The following is a 13,212-nucleotide window of genomic DNA, read 5'->3' on the forward strand; positions in this document are numbered from 1 at the left end:
TTCTATCTTGGACATTTTGAATATTTATTATCTTATGAGACTCTGGGTCCTTTTTTAATAAAAGAGAACATTGATTTTTTTTGTTTGTTTGTTTTAGGAGGCAGTTGATCTTAAATTCTGACCTACCTTCTGTGGACCATGATTCTTTTTTTTTTTTTTGAGACAGAGTTTCACTCTTGTTGCCCAGGCTAGAGTGCTATGACACAATCTTGGCTCACTGCAACCTCTGCCTCCTGGGTTCAAGCAATTCTCCTGCATCAGTCTCCCAAGTAGCTGGGATTACAGGGATGTGCCACCACACCCAGCTAATTTTGTGTTTTTAGTAGAGATGGGGTTTCACCATGTTGGTCAGGCTGGTCTTGAACCCCTGACCTTAGGTGATTCACCCACCTCAGCCTCCCAAAATGCTGGGATTATAGGCATAAGCCACTGCACCCAGCCCGTTATTCTATTAGCTCATTTTTCAAAGCCTTGGCCACTGCTATTTGGATTTGTCTTGTGTGTCAGCCAGTGGCTAATCTGGATCCTGGGCAGTGGCCTAGCCTGTAGGTCAGTTCTCAGAGCTGTTTAGGGTCAGATCTATGTATGTGTAGTGTGGAAGTGAGCCCAGGGATTCATACACAACTTTGCTCCCTACTGTCTGTGATCCCCCTGACACTTTCTGGTTCCTTGGAGCTCCCTTTCATGGTTCTCTGTCAAAATACCAGGCTTTAATTTGCCTACTCTCTGCCATGCACTTCTCATGATTGTATCTGCTTCCAGGGCCAAGTGTTGGGAAGACAGAGGCAGACAAAATAAGCAGTAGAGATTTGTCTCACACTCTTGAAGCTACAGCTTCTCTGGTCAGAGAAAAGACCAGACATATAAGACCAGACATCTCTCAGAATTTTAGGTACCTGCCCAACTTTTACCTCTGTTGCTGGAGGTTAGAGAGAACAAAATAAGAAAAAAAAATTAAAAGTAGGAGATTTATCCTATTTTCTCTGAACTTTTGACTTTCTTTTTCTGTTCTTTGGACCAGAAAGTGAGTTGAAGTTCTTCTGTTCACACCTGGTGTGTACTTTCATGTTTCAAGCTGCTCTTGAGTCTAGACCAGGTAATCTCTGAGGGGGAAAAATGGGACACTCACTACTGGCCTGTGGTAGTTTAAATCCTGGTCTCTCCTGGTGTGTTCATTATCATTTACTTTCAAAGTTTCTGGGAAGCTGCTCCATGCATTCTACCTAGAGTCTATATTTGCATGCAGTGGGGAGACAAGATTGCCCAGAACTAGAACTCCAAGATTGACATTTTTTTCTTTCTTTTTTTTTTTCAATCTTCATGACATTCAGATGATTTACATTTTTAAAAACATTTGTTATACAATTAATTTCTATTCATTGAGGAAATTTAGAAGATGCAAATAATTTTAAAAGGGGAAAAAAATCACAAGATGAAAGATTTGAAATTTATACATTGATAGTATAGAATAAAATACTATGATTACTTTTTTCCCAAGAAAAAGGGGAAAGAGAAGCCCTAGGGAGAGGTGTATACATGGCATAGCAGTAGAGAACTAAGTGAGGACTTTTATATTTCTTACTTAGGGGTTTATGCATGGATTGGAATCAACTTTGTTTTGGGAAGATTCGACCATGAGGATGGTGAGTAATACTGTCTTCTTATGACAATTTACCTAAGGGCTGAAGGTTTAAGTCATAACTTATCAGTAGCATGTAAATGCGATCTTTGAGTTGTTTTTCTTTTTTCAAACATAATATGCTTCATTTTCCAGTCCAAATATACTTTCTTTTATTTCTTTTTATATGGAAAGTTTAAACATTCTTAAAAGTAGAATAAATAATTTTTTAAAACCTTTGATATATTGAGGGAGATGGGGGAGAAATGACAAAATGTTAGTAAATATTGAGTCTGGGTAATGAGTTCATGGGGGTTCATTTTTTCTTTTTTTCCTCATTGGATTTTTTAAACAGCAAACCCCAGACATGTAATTTTTATTTTCATGCGTGTCAGTATATATCTACAACAGATGAGGAGTTTCAAAACAAAAAATACATCCATAATGCCATTTTTAAACTTAACAGAATTAACCATTTCTAATATTATACAATACCCATCCTAATACCCATCCTAGGTAGAGATTTTCTTGATTTTCTGAAGAATGTTTATTTGTGGTGGGCTTGTTCAAATCAGAATCTGAACAAGGGTCATGCATTGCATTGGTTAATACGTCTCTATAGTCTCTTTTAATATATGATGGTTAATCTTACCACCTCACTCCCTTGCCTTTTGAAGCAAGAAAAAATTGGATCACCTGGTAGAAAGAATTTGCCACATGCTGGATTTGATTGACTGCATCTTTGTGGGTTCACATGTTTTTTTTTAACATGTTTCTTATCCCCTCATATGTCCTTTAAACTGGAGGTCAGATATAGATGTTTGATTAGACTCAGATTCAATTCCATCTGCAAGACTAAATCACAGAAAGTGCTGGGTGTTTCCCACTACTCACATCAGGAGTTTTGTAATGGCTGGTTGACTCACTTTTTGTTGTGTTCAGACTGATCAGGTATTGAGGGTTCAGGTATTATCAGCCTGATCTAATTTAGTATTAAAATTCCTTATCTGCCTTTCACAGAATGGTTGTAATAACCAACTGTGATCATTGCTTAGATGTTTTTTCATTAGAGATCGCAAAATGGTGATATTTCTAATTCTGTCATTCCTTATGCATTTGACAGCTAGAATTTTTGTATAATGAACTTTCTTGATCAACTCTGGATATACTGACATGTAGTTCTTATGGGAAAGACAGAATAAATCCTTGATTCTTATTCTTTATGTATCACATTTCTGAATAATGAGTTGGTGACTGAATAACTTCCAAAGGTAACCAGTGGGGAAAAATGTTTTTTATTTTGTGTATGTGTTTGCTTGTGTGTGTTTTTTTTTGTTTTGTTTTTTGTTTTCTTGTTTTTGAGACGGAATCTTGCTCAGTTGCCCAGGCTGGAGTGCAGTGGCATGATCTCAACTGTGCGATCTCGGCTCACTGCAACCTCCGACTCCTGGGTTCAAGCGATTCTCCTGCCTCAACCTCCTGAGTAACTGGGATTACAGGTGCCCTCTACCCCCCTGGCTAATTTTTGTATTTTTTAGTAGAGACAAGGTTTCACCATGTTGGTCAGGCTGGTCTCAAACTTCTGACCTCGTGATCCACCCACCTCAGCCTCCCAAAGTGCTAGGATTACAGTTGTGAGCCACTGTACCTAGGAAAAAAAAGTTTTAATTATTTTTATGAACTCATGGATTTTAACATATTAGATGGATGAAAGGCCCATCACATCATTACTAGGAGCGTCTTTAGGTTGGCTCCTATATCCTTTTTGTTTTTTTGTTTTTTTTTTGAGACAGATTCTCATCTTGTCACCCAGGCTGGAGTGCAATGGTACAATCTCAGTTCACTGCAACCTCTGTCTCCCATGTTCAAGCAATTCTCCTGTCTCAGCCTTCTGAGTAGCTGGGATTATGGGCACCCACCACTATGGCCAGCTAATTTTTGGTATTTTTAGTAGAGACAGTTTTCACCATGTTGGCCAGGCTGGTCTTGAACTCATGACCTCAGATGATCCACACACCTCAGCCTCCCAAAGTGCTGGGATTACATGTGTGAACCACTAGGCCTGGACTTGGTTTCTTTTAGTAGAAGATGGTATTTAGAGATCATTGGTCCAGATACCACTGGTGCTCATTACTCCTGGGATATCATTGCTTCTAGGCCTTTCAGTGAACAGAGCTAAGAAATATGTATTTTTTAGAAAGAGAAAAATAAATCATGAGTTTGTAGTCATATTTCTGATTCACATTTAAGATTATAGGGTTGTTACTTAATTTATTTGATTTTTATACCTATATTCTTGTTTTTTCTGTTATGCTGAATCTTTATTCCTAAAGATATTGACATAAACATTTGTTTTATTCCACAATATATTTCATAATTTTTAAATAATAAAGCCAGGCCAGATGTGGTGGCTCATGCCTGTAATCCCAGTACTTTGGGAGGCCAAAGCAAGTTGATCGTGAGGTCAGTAGTTTGAGACTATCCTGGCTAACATGGTGAAACCCCGTCCCTACTAAAAATATAAAACTTAGCTGGGTGTGGTGGCACGTGCCTGTAATCCCAGCTACTTGAGAGGCTGAGGCAGGAGAATCGCTTGAACCCAGGAGGCAGAGGTTGCACTGAGCCGAGATCGCGTCACTGCACTCCAGCCTGGAGACAGCAAAACTTTGTCTCAAAATATAGTAGTAGTAGTAGTAATAATAATAAAACCAACAATATTGTTAACAAATATAAGACTACTTGAATGTAGCTTAAGATATTTGTTTCTTTTGTTCTTAGGCTGTATCCCACTAGGAATATGTAGTCCAAAATGTCATATTTAAGTAATTTGCAAGAATTATTCTTTGTGCAATATACAGTTGATTCAGTTAGTATATTTGTTTGCTTTCTTTTTTTTAATCTTAAGACAGGTTCTCTGTCACCAAGGCTAGAGTTCAGTGGCATAATAATAGCTCACTGCAGCCTCAAACCCCTGGGTTCAAATGATCCTCTGGCCTCAGCCTCCTAAGTAGCTGGGACCACAGGTGTGCACCATCATGCCGAGCTACTTTTTTGAAAAAAAATTTGTGGGAGTGTCTCACTATGTTGCCCAGGCTGGTTTTGAACTCCTGTTCTCAGGCAGTCCTCCCACCTTGGCCTCCCAAAGTGCTGGGATTACAGGTGTGAGCTATAGTACCTGCCTGCTTTCAATTTTTTAAGGGATTGCTGTTTTGGATGTTTGACTTAATTTTTTTTTTTTAATTACTAGAGCCTTTTTGTTCCCTTATTTATTTCAGAATCAGATGCTGAGGCTACCCAGGAATTGGCAGCAGGACGGAGAAGGACAGTAGGGATACTGGATATGGGAGGAGCCTCTCTCCAAATTGCTTATGAAGTTCCTACCTCAACCTCTGCCCTTCCCGCAAATCAGGTATTTTACTTTTAGGGAAATAAATAATAGCTAGGAATGCTAGTATTTGAGAAGGAAGGACACTGTCTTTGGACTTAGAGCAACTTGCCTGGCTCTAAATATTTGTTATCTTGAGTAGGTTACCTCTCTGAGTCTCAGCTTCCTTGTGTGAAAAAGAGATAATAATAGTATCTACTTCATAAAGTTGTGAGGATGAAATGATCCCATGTTTGTAAAGCATTTAGCAAACTGCCCAGCATACAATAAGTGTTTGATACATTTTAACAGTTACAGTTATACTAGGTATCTCCTGCCATTGCCTGAGGATAAACATAATAATGCATTTAAATTCTGGAGCACAATATTTGATACATATCTATTGTTCAATAAATGTGATTCTCTTTCCCTTACTGATGATTCCATTCTAGGGCTTCTAATAATCTTTACCCCACTAGAATGTAAAGAATGTCTTTAGAGGAAGAAGTTTCATCCTAGATAGACACTTTTTGTACACCTACTATGTGCACCTATTATGTACACCTATTATGTGCAAGGAATAGAGAATATTATATAAAGGAATAAACATGTTAGTTACACTGTCCCTAAAAAGTTATAATTTATGTGTCAGTGGAGACAGCTTGTGACATCAGGCAGACCATAGCGGTGCTCAACTTGATCTAAACCAGGGCTTTTCATCCTTGGCACTATTGACATTTTGGGTCAGATAATTCTTTGTTGTCAGGGGTTGTTCCATGTATCATATGATATCTCTTTTCTCTATCAGATGTCAGTAACAACCCTCCCCCTTCCAGTTGTGGACAATAAAAAGTGTCTCCAGACATTGCCCGATGTGTGAGGCAGGGTGTAAATTGCCCATAATTGAGACCATCTCTTTTAAATAGCGCTTGGGCAGTGTGGGGACTGGCAGGGCCAACTCAGTTTGCAAAGTTGAATGGGAGCCATTGTGGCTTCATAGAAGGTAAAGTATTTACCTGGGCCTTGGATAAGAATAGGCTTTTGCATAGTGGAGGCTGAGGGAAGGCCACCTGTATGGAGGGAACACAAAGGCACAGAAAAAGCAGCAGAGAGGTCAGAATGCCCAGGGAATGACAAATAGCCTGTTGCAGTCTAGGATTTTCAGGCATGCTAGATAAGGCTGGGAAGATAAGATGGAGCTAAATCATGAGCGATATTGAGGCCTATCATAGGGGGACTGGCTTTTATTTCCATAGATAGTGGAGAACTAGCAAAGGTTTTTGAGTAAGGCAGTCACATGGGCCTCAGTTTCATCATTTATAAAATAATTAAACTGTGAAGGTCCTCCCCAGCTCTGAATTTTATGATGATGTTAATTATGTGACTGTTATCTGATCTGTTTTTTGTAGGGAAAGAATTTTTGTGTCAGTAGGAGAAAGAATATAGGTCAGGGAACCTTGAGTGAGAAGTAATAAAGGGCTAAATTAGACAAAGTGGAAATGAAAGGGAGGGGATAGTTTGGAGTGAAAAACCAATATAATTGAGCAATTGATTGTGGTAGTGTGAGTAGGGTGGGAGGATGGCCAGCAGTGCTGAGGATCTATCCTAGTTAACCATTAACCAGAAGAGTGAAGAACCCAGTCACTGAGAGAAGAGCCACAAGGGGAAAGGGCAGTGGTGATATTAAGCAAGCAGTATTGTCCTGAGAGATCTGGATGAGAGCGTCTATCTGGTCTTCTAGTTCAGAAGTCGTAAAACTAATGACTTCAATTTTGGGTATGTAGATATCCAAGGAACATATGTGTCAGAATATCCACAGGACTATTGGAAATGTGAGTTTAGCAATCAGCAGAGAATTTCATTCTGGGGTTGGAAATTTGGGGGACTAACTAGGTTGTGAGACTTTTTAGTCTATATTTGTTAGTATGTATTCAACAGGTAAAAGAAAGGCATGGTTCTGATACTAAGAAATAGGTGACAAGTGGCACCTTAAATGACTTTTTCGTGTGTGCAGATTTAGAAAGCGACTTTGTTATGGAAAGCAACACTGGTATAGGATGCATACTTGCAAGCAACAAATTAGATTTACATAGAGCAGGCTGGGCATGGTGGCTCACGCCTGTAATCCCAGCACTTTGGGAGGCCAAGGCAGGTGGATTACTCAAGGTCGGGAGTTAAGTCCAGCCTGGCCAACATGGGGAAACCCCATCTCTTAGTAAAAATACAAAAATTAGCCAGGTGTGGTGGCATGCACCTATAATCCCAGCTATTCAGGAGGCTGAGGCAGGAGAATTGCTTGAACCTGAGAGGCAGAGGTTGCAGTATCACACTACTGCACTCCAGCCTGGGTGACAGAGTGAGACTCGTCTCAAAAATATTACATGTAGCAATATAATGGCTCTTCAAGATGAATCTTAGTGCTTGGTAAAAGTGAATGAAACTGTAAGATAATGTGATAGCATTTTTAAAATTTTGAGTAATCCTAAATGCCTAATATCTTTTTTTGTACAACTCACAAAGTTATTTACATTCACAAAGTTGTGCAACTATCACTATTGCATTCCAGAACATTTTCATCACCCCCTATATTCACTCCCTATATTCACTCCCCACTCACCGTTAGCAGTCACTCATCATTCTGTCTTCTCCCGACCCCTGACAACTATTAATCTACTTTTTCTCTCTAGTGGATTTGCCTATTCCAGACATTTTGTATAAATGAAATCATACAATATGTGGTGTTTTATATCTGGCTTCTTTTGTTTAGCAAAATGTTTTCAAGGTTCATCCATCTCATGGTATGAGTATTTCATTCCTTTTTATGGCTGAATAACATTCCATCGTATGACCAACCATGCCATATTTTGTTTATCCATTTATCAGCTGATGAACATTTGAGTGGTTTCCCTTTTTGGCTATAATGCACAATACTGCTGTGAACATTCATGTACACATTTTTGTATGCACATAAGGTTTTTTTTTTTTTTGAGATGGAGTTTCCCTCTTGTCACCCAGTCTGGAGTGTTGTGGGGTGATTTTGGCTCCTGCAACCTCTGCCTGCTGGGTTCAAGCAATTCTCCTGCCTCAGCCTCCTAGTATCTGGGATTACAGGCATCCACCAACATGCCTGGCTAATTTTTGTATTTTTGGTAGAGATGGGGTTTCACCATGTTGGCCAGGCTGTTCCCAAACTCCTGACCTCAAGTGATCCTCCCACCTTGGCCTCCCAAAGTGCTGGGATTACAGGTGTGAGCCACCATGCCTGGCCCAGTTTTTGGATCTCTTGTTATATACTTTGGAGTGAAATTGCAGGGCACAATGACATTTTCACAAATTAAAAATTAATTGAAAACAAGAATCTTCATTTTATAACAATACATATATACAGTAATTATACATAAGCACATTACAATGGTTGCCTATGGCAGAGAGTGGGAATGGGAATAAGTATGATGATAAAAGGGAATAAATAAAGCAAAAGAGAGCCTTTGCCATGATAAATGTGGCATGAGCTGAGGAATATAATTAATTCAGCCTCTGCCCTTGGGGTTCAAGAAAAAGATATAACACATTTTCATTGGAGGTACAATGAAGTGGAACTTTCTCAATCCCCAAACCTGTCACAAGGAACCTTACGGCTTCTTGGATAATTTTAGAAAAGGCCACAGAACTGGGCATGATGCTTCACATCTGTAATCCTGGCACTTTGGGAGGCCAAGGTGGGCGGATCACGAAGTTGAGAGATTCAGACCATCCTAACCAACATTATGAAACCCCATTTCTACTAAAAATACAAAAATTAGCTGAGCGTGGTGGTATGTGCCTGTAGTCCTAGCTATTCAGGAGGCTGAGGCAAGAGAATCGCTTGAACCCAGGAGGCAGAGGTTGCAGTGACCTAAGATCACACCACTGCACTCCAGACTGGCAACAGAGTGAAACACTGTCTCAAAAAGAAAAGAAAAGGCCATAGAATAGATCTGATAATGATCCATGGAATTCCTTAAATGTGTTTTTATTGAAGGATTTTTTTTCCTATTTATTAAAATAAATTCCCATTGTGGGGAATTGGAAAATACAGAAAAATACATGTGAGAAAATGATATCTGTAGTAATTCTACCTCCTATATAACTGCAGATAGTGTTTTGGTCTGTAATTTTATATTTAGTTTTTAATTTAGTGTGTAATTTGTACCTTTTGGTGCAGTCTTGTCATTTCGTGTCTTTGTTTAAAATATTGCCATGAGGATGAATGAATGCTTAAGATATTTTAAAGAGTAGTCATAGAAATGAAGCCTGGTATATTAGCAATGTCATAGCTTTCTAGAAAGCACCCAAAACTAAAATTCTCTTTTTTCTCTTGGTGTCTTATTACAGGAAGAAGCTGCCAAGATCCTGCTGGCTGAGTTCAACCTGGGCTGTGATGTGCAGCACACTGAACATGTGTACAGGGTTTACGTCACAACTTTTTTGGGTTTCGGAGGCAACTTTGCCCGGCAGCGCTATGAAGACCTTGTTCTGAATGAAACTCTTAACAAAAACAGGTACATTTGACATGGAAGCTGAGTTTCTGAAATACAGTGTCCAGCTGCAGATATTAGGAAGAAATATTCACATCATCTAAGATAAGTCCTTGCTTCCTCCTCCTTTCTGACCACCCCTGCCAATGGGGTAGCATCTCTTAAAGACCTTTCCTGGTCTGGGTGAGGGTACATTCTGAGCTTTGTTAGGACTCATAATGTACGGCAGCTTATTGTGATCTCTTGCTGTTTCCCATATTCAGACCTGGCATCACAGGATAAGGGAGATGAATTAAATTGCCAACTTAAAATATACAATATGTAGTGTAGCTGCTAACAGTTCCTTCTGCATGGAAGTGTTCATGACATGTTTGCAGAATCACAGTGCAGTTGCATCTTTTGTGGGAGTTCAGTTCTGTAGTATGTCTAAAAGATAAAAAGCACCCGTAGTTAAAATTAACTTTTAAAATGGTCTCTCGTCAAATTCAGAATAGTTCGTTTTGCCTTTAGGATTCGACAGATCACAGATTCTTCATTCGAGTACCAGATGAAGTAAAGTAGTTAGACCATAATATTACAAACAGTTGTGGGGTTTCTTCTTTTTTTTTTTTTTAAGTATGTAAAATTATTTATTTTATCATATGCACATTAAAGGAAAGCATAAGAGAAAGCAGAGTTCTTTTCCACCACAAAATTTACACAGAATTTTGGAGTGAAATAACAGTGTAATTGGGTGATAGATTGTGGTAGTATAGGTAGGGAAGGGAGGATGGCCAGCAGTGCTGAGAGTCTAGCCTAGATAACCAGAAGGGTGAGGAACCCAATCACTGAGAGAAGGACCACAGGTGAAAGGGCAGGGCTGATATTAAGCAAACATGTACACTTAACCATTTAGCTAGAAACACTAGCTTGAAGAGATACTGGTATATCCCATTTGTAATAATTTATCCACAGCAATCAGTTATCTTACATTTATAGCATGTTGAAGAAAATATTGTCCCATAAGTCTTTTTTGTTTTTGTAAGTCTTAGTCTCTAGAAGTTCAAGGTGCTTTGGGAGAATCCTGGTGCCCTGGATGATTGACAAATGCATTAAAATCAAGTGAAGTGGCCATTTTGTGAAGAGTCGAAGACTGAGCGGTTGTCTCCGCATTGCCGACCTCCAGCAGCAGTCGGCTTCTGCACGTAGAACCAGGGAGTAGGAGACTCAGAATCGAATCTCTTCTCCCTCCTCCCTCCTGTTTTCGGCTTTGTGACAAACCTTATCATCAAACACAATGGCCAGCAACGTTACCAACAAGACAGATCCTCGCTCCATGAACTCCCGTGTGTTCATTGGGAATCTCAACACTCTCGTGGTCAAGAAATCTGATGTGGAGGCAATCTTTTCGAAGTATGGCAAAATTGTGGGCTGCTCTGTTCATAAGGGCTTTGCCTTCGTTCAGTATGTTAATGAGAGAAATGCCCGGGCTGCTGTAGCAGGAGAGGATGGCAGAATGATTGCTGGCCAGGTTTTAGATATTAACCTGGCCGCAGAGCCAAAAGTGAACCGAGGAAAAGCAGGTGTGAAACGATCTGCAGCGGAGATGTACGGCTCCTCTTTTGACTTGGACTATGACTTTCAACGGGATTATTATGATAGGATGTACAGTTACCCAGCACGTGTACCTCCTCCTCCTCCTATTGCTCGGGCTGTAGTGCCCTCGAAACGTCAGCGTGTATCAGGAAACACCTCACGAAGGGGCAAAAGTGGCTTCAATTCTAAGAGTGGACAGCGGGGATCTTCCAAGTCTGGAAAATTGAAAGGAGATGACCTTCAGGCCATTAAGAAGGAACTGACCCAGATAAAACAAAAAGTGGATTCTCTCCTGGAAAACCTGGAAAAAATTGAAAAGGAACAGAGCAAACAAGCAGTAGAGATGAAGAATGATAAGTCAGAAGAGGAGCAGAGCAGCAGCTCCGTGAAGAAAGATGAGACTAATGTGAAGATGGAGTCTGAGGGGGGTGCAGATGACTCTGCTGAGGAGGGGGACCTACTGGATGATGATGATAATGAAGATCGGGGGGATGACCAGCTGGAGTTGATCAAGGATGATGAAAAAGAGGCTGAGGAAGGAGAGGATGACAGAGACGGCGCCAATGGCGAGGATGACTCTTAAGCACAGTGGGGTTTAGAAATCTTATCCCATTATTTCTTTACCTATGCGCTTGTCTAAGATCAAATTTTTCACCAGATCCTCTCCCCTAGTATCTTCAGCACATGCTCACTGTTCTCCCCATCCTTGTCTTTCCCATGTTCATTAATTCATATTTCCCTGCGCCTAGTCCCATTTTCACTTCCTTTTTGACGCTCCTAGTAGTTTTGTTAAGTCTTACCCTGTAATTTTTGCTTGTAATTTTGATACCTCTTTATGACTTAACAATAAAAAGGATGTATGGTTTTTATCAAAAAAAAAAAAAAAATCAAGTGAAGTGTTTGTACTCTGACAGTACTCCTAAATCTATACAAACATTGCTTGGGTTGAGGTGCTCAGATGTCTCCTGCAGCCACTGTGATGTCTGAAGAACATCTGTTGTGAAAGTTTCACACTAGTTTTGGTTTTCCTTCTTCATTAGCTGCTGTGCTTCTTTTCTATTTTCTCCTTTAGTTGTTCTGCTGCTCTTTTTTCTATCTGTTTTCTTCTGCCCCCAAACTACTTCTTGCCAGACTGCATCTTCTTCTTCCCATGCATTGGTATTTTCTTGCCAAGTAGCTAAGTTACTTCACGTGATTGATGAATAAAAGGCATATCTTGTGTAGCTGCCAGTCTACTAAAGAAACCCGTTTCCTGGGGTGGTAAAACGATCATTCTCTCTTCTCAATAACTGTTTTCTGAGTTTTCCTTACAGTTGGTGTCGCATCCTTAAAATACTTGGTTCCAGTTGTTCTAAGGTGTCCTACTGTACTCGCCTTCAGTCTTTACACTTGTGGGTGCATCCTCATTCTGAGAACTCCACTCTTCAATATCTGTTTAGGAACTGATAATTAACTGCAATTGGCAAAGTTGTTTGGAGCCCAACTTAATTTCTGTCCTTGGCCAGATCTTCATAGTAATCTTTTTGAGGAATGAGAATATGGTTGCTAGGCAAGTATAAACTCGAAATAACTGGAACTGTGTTATGGCCATGGTGGGAATTAAAGCTTTCTGCTCTTCTCCCCGTTTTGAGGTTCCAGGTGGCTTCCTGCAGCTGGTGCTTTGCCTGTTCTGTTCCAGCACTGCTAATTCAGAGGCAGGCATGGGCTCCATCACCATTGCCAGCCATTGCAGATGAGCCACTGCCATGGTCCACTCTTCAGGAATCTCTCCTCATAGCCCTTCCCACCTCACCCCCTACCATAAAGCAAACATCAGACTTACCTATGTACTTATCTATGTACACTTAAGCTAGAAACACTAGCTTAAAGAGAGATTGGTATATCCCATTCCTAATAATTTATCCGCAGCAATCAATTGTCTTATATTTACAGCGTGTTGAAGAAAATATTGTCCCAAAAGTCTTTTTTGTTTTTGTAAATCTTAGTCTCTAGGAGTTCAAGGTGCTTTGGGAGAATCCTCGTGCCCTGGATGATGACAAATGCATTAAAATCAAGTGGTGTGTTTGTACTCTGACAGTACTCCTAAGTCTATACAAACATTGCTTGGGTTGAGGTGCTCAGATGTCTCCCACAGATAC

At 40.0% G+C, this 13,212-nt stretch overlaps 2 protein-coding genes and 2 pseudogenes across 11 annotated transcripts in view; 2 read left to right on the forward strand and 2 right to left on the reverse strand.

Moving 5' to 3' along the window:
• ENTPD7 (ectonucleoside triphosphate diphosphohydrolase 7) overlaps nt 1-13,212 on the forward strand; it is a 59,944-nt gene that overhangs the window by 24,811 nt on the left and 21,921 nt on the right. For 6 of the 9 annotated variants that reach the window (XR_013525058.1, XR_013525057.1, XM_078346248.1 and 3 more), the window contains exons 7-10: nt 1,022-1,096; nt 1,587-1,643; nt 4,894-5,027; nt 9,357-9,523. Coding sequence is in view for 6 of the 9 variants with exons in the window: in XM_078346248.1 (XP_078202374.1) it covers nt 1,022-1,096; nt 1,587-1,643; nt 4,894-5,027; nt 9,357-9,523 (433 nt within the window). In the remaining 3 variants the exon portion in view is untranslated. The remainder of the gene's footprint in view (nt 1-1,021; nt 1,097-1,586; nt 1,644-4,893; nt 5,028-9,356; nt 9,524-13,212) is intronic. The other 3 variants (XR_008475633.2, XM_054243232.2, XM_002756514.5) reach the window with 1 other exon arrangement.
• COX15 (cytochrome c oxidase assembly factor COX15) overlaps nt 9,845-13,212 on the reverse strand; it is a 37,602-nt gene continuing 34,234 nt past the window's right edge. The window contains exon 9 of the mRNA XM_054243235.2: nt 9,845-9,925. Within this exon, the coding sequence (XP_054099210.1) occupies nt 9,860-9,925 (66 nt within the window). The 3' untranslated portion in view covers nt 9,845-9,859. The remainder of the gene's footprint in view (nt 9,926-13,212) is intronic.
• Nucleotides 10,611-11,959, forward strand: LOC100410621 (heterogeneous nuclear ribonucleoproteins C1/C2 pseudogene; annotated as a pseudogene). The gene has a single exon (XR_013525059.1). The product of XR_013525059.1 is annotated as a heterogeneous nuclear ribonucleoproteins C1/C2 pseudogene (transcript).
• Nucleotides 11,943-12,942, reverse strand: LOC103796782 (receptor-binding cancer antigen expressed on SiSo cells pseudogene; annotated as a pseudogene).

Source organism: Callithrix jacchus, chromosome 12 (assembly GCF_049354715.1).
Source record: "Callithrix jacchus isolate 240 chromosome 12, calJac240_pri, whole genome shotgun sequence".
Taxonomy (NCBI): Eukaryota; Metazoa; Chordata; class Mammalia; order Primates; family Cebidae; genus Callithrix; species Callithrix jacchus.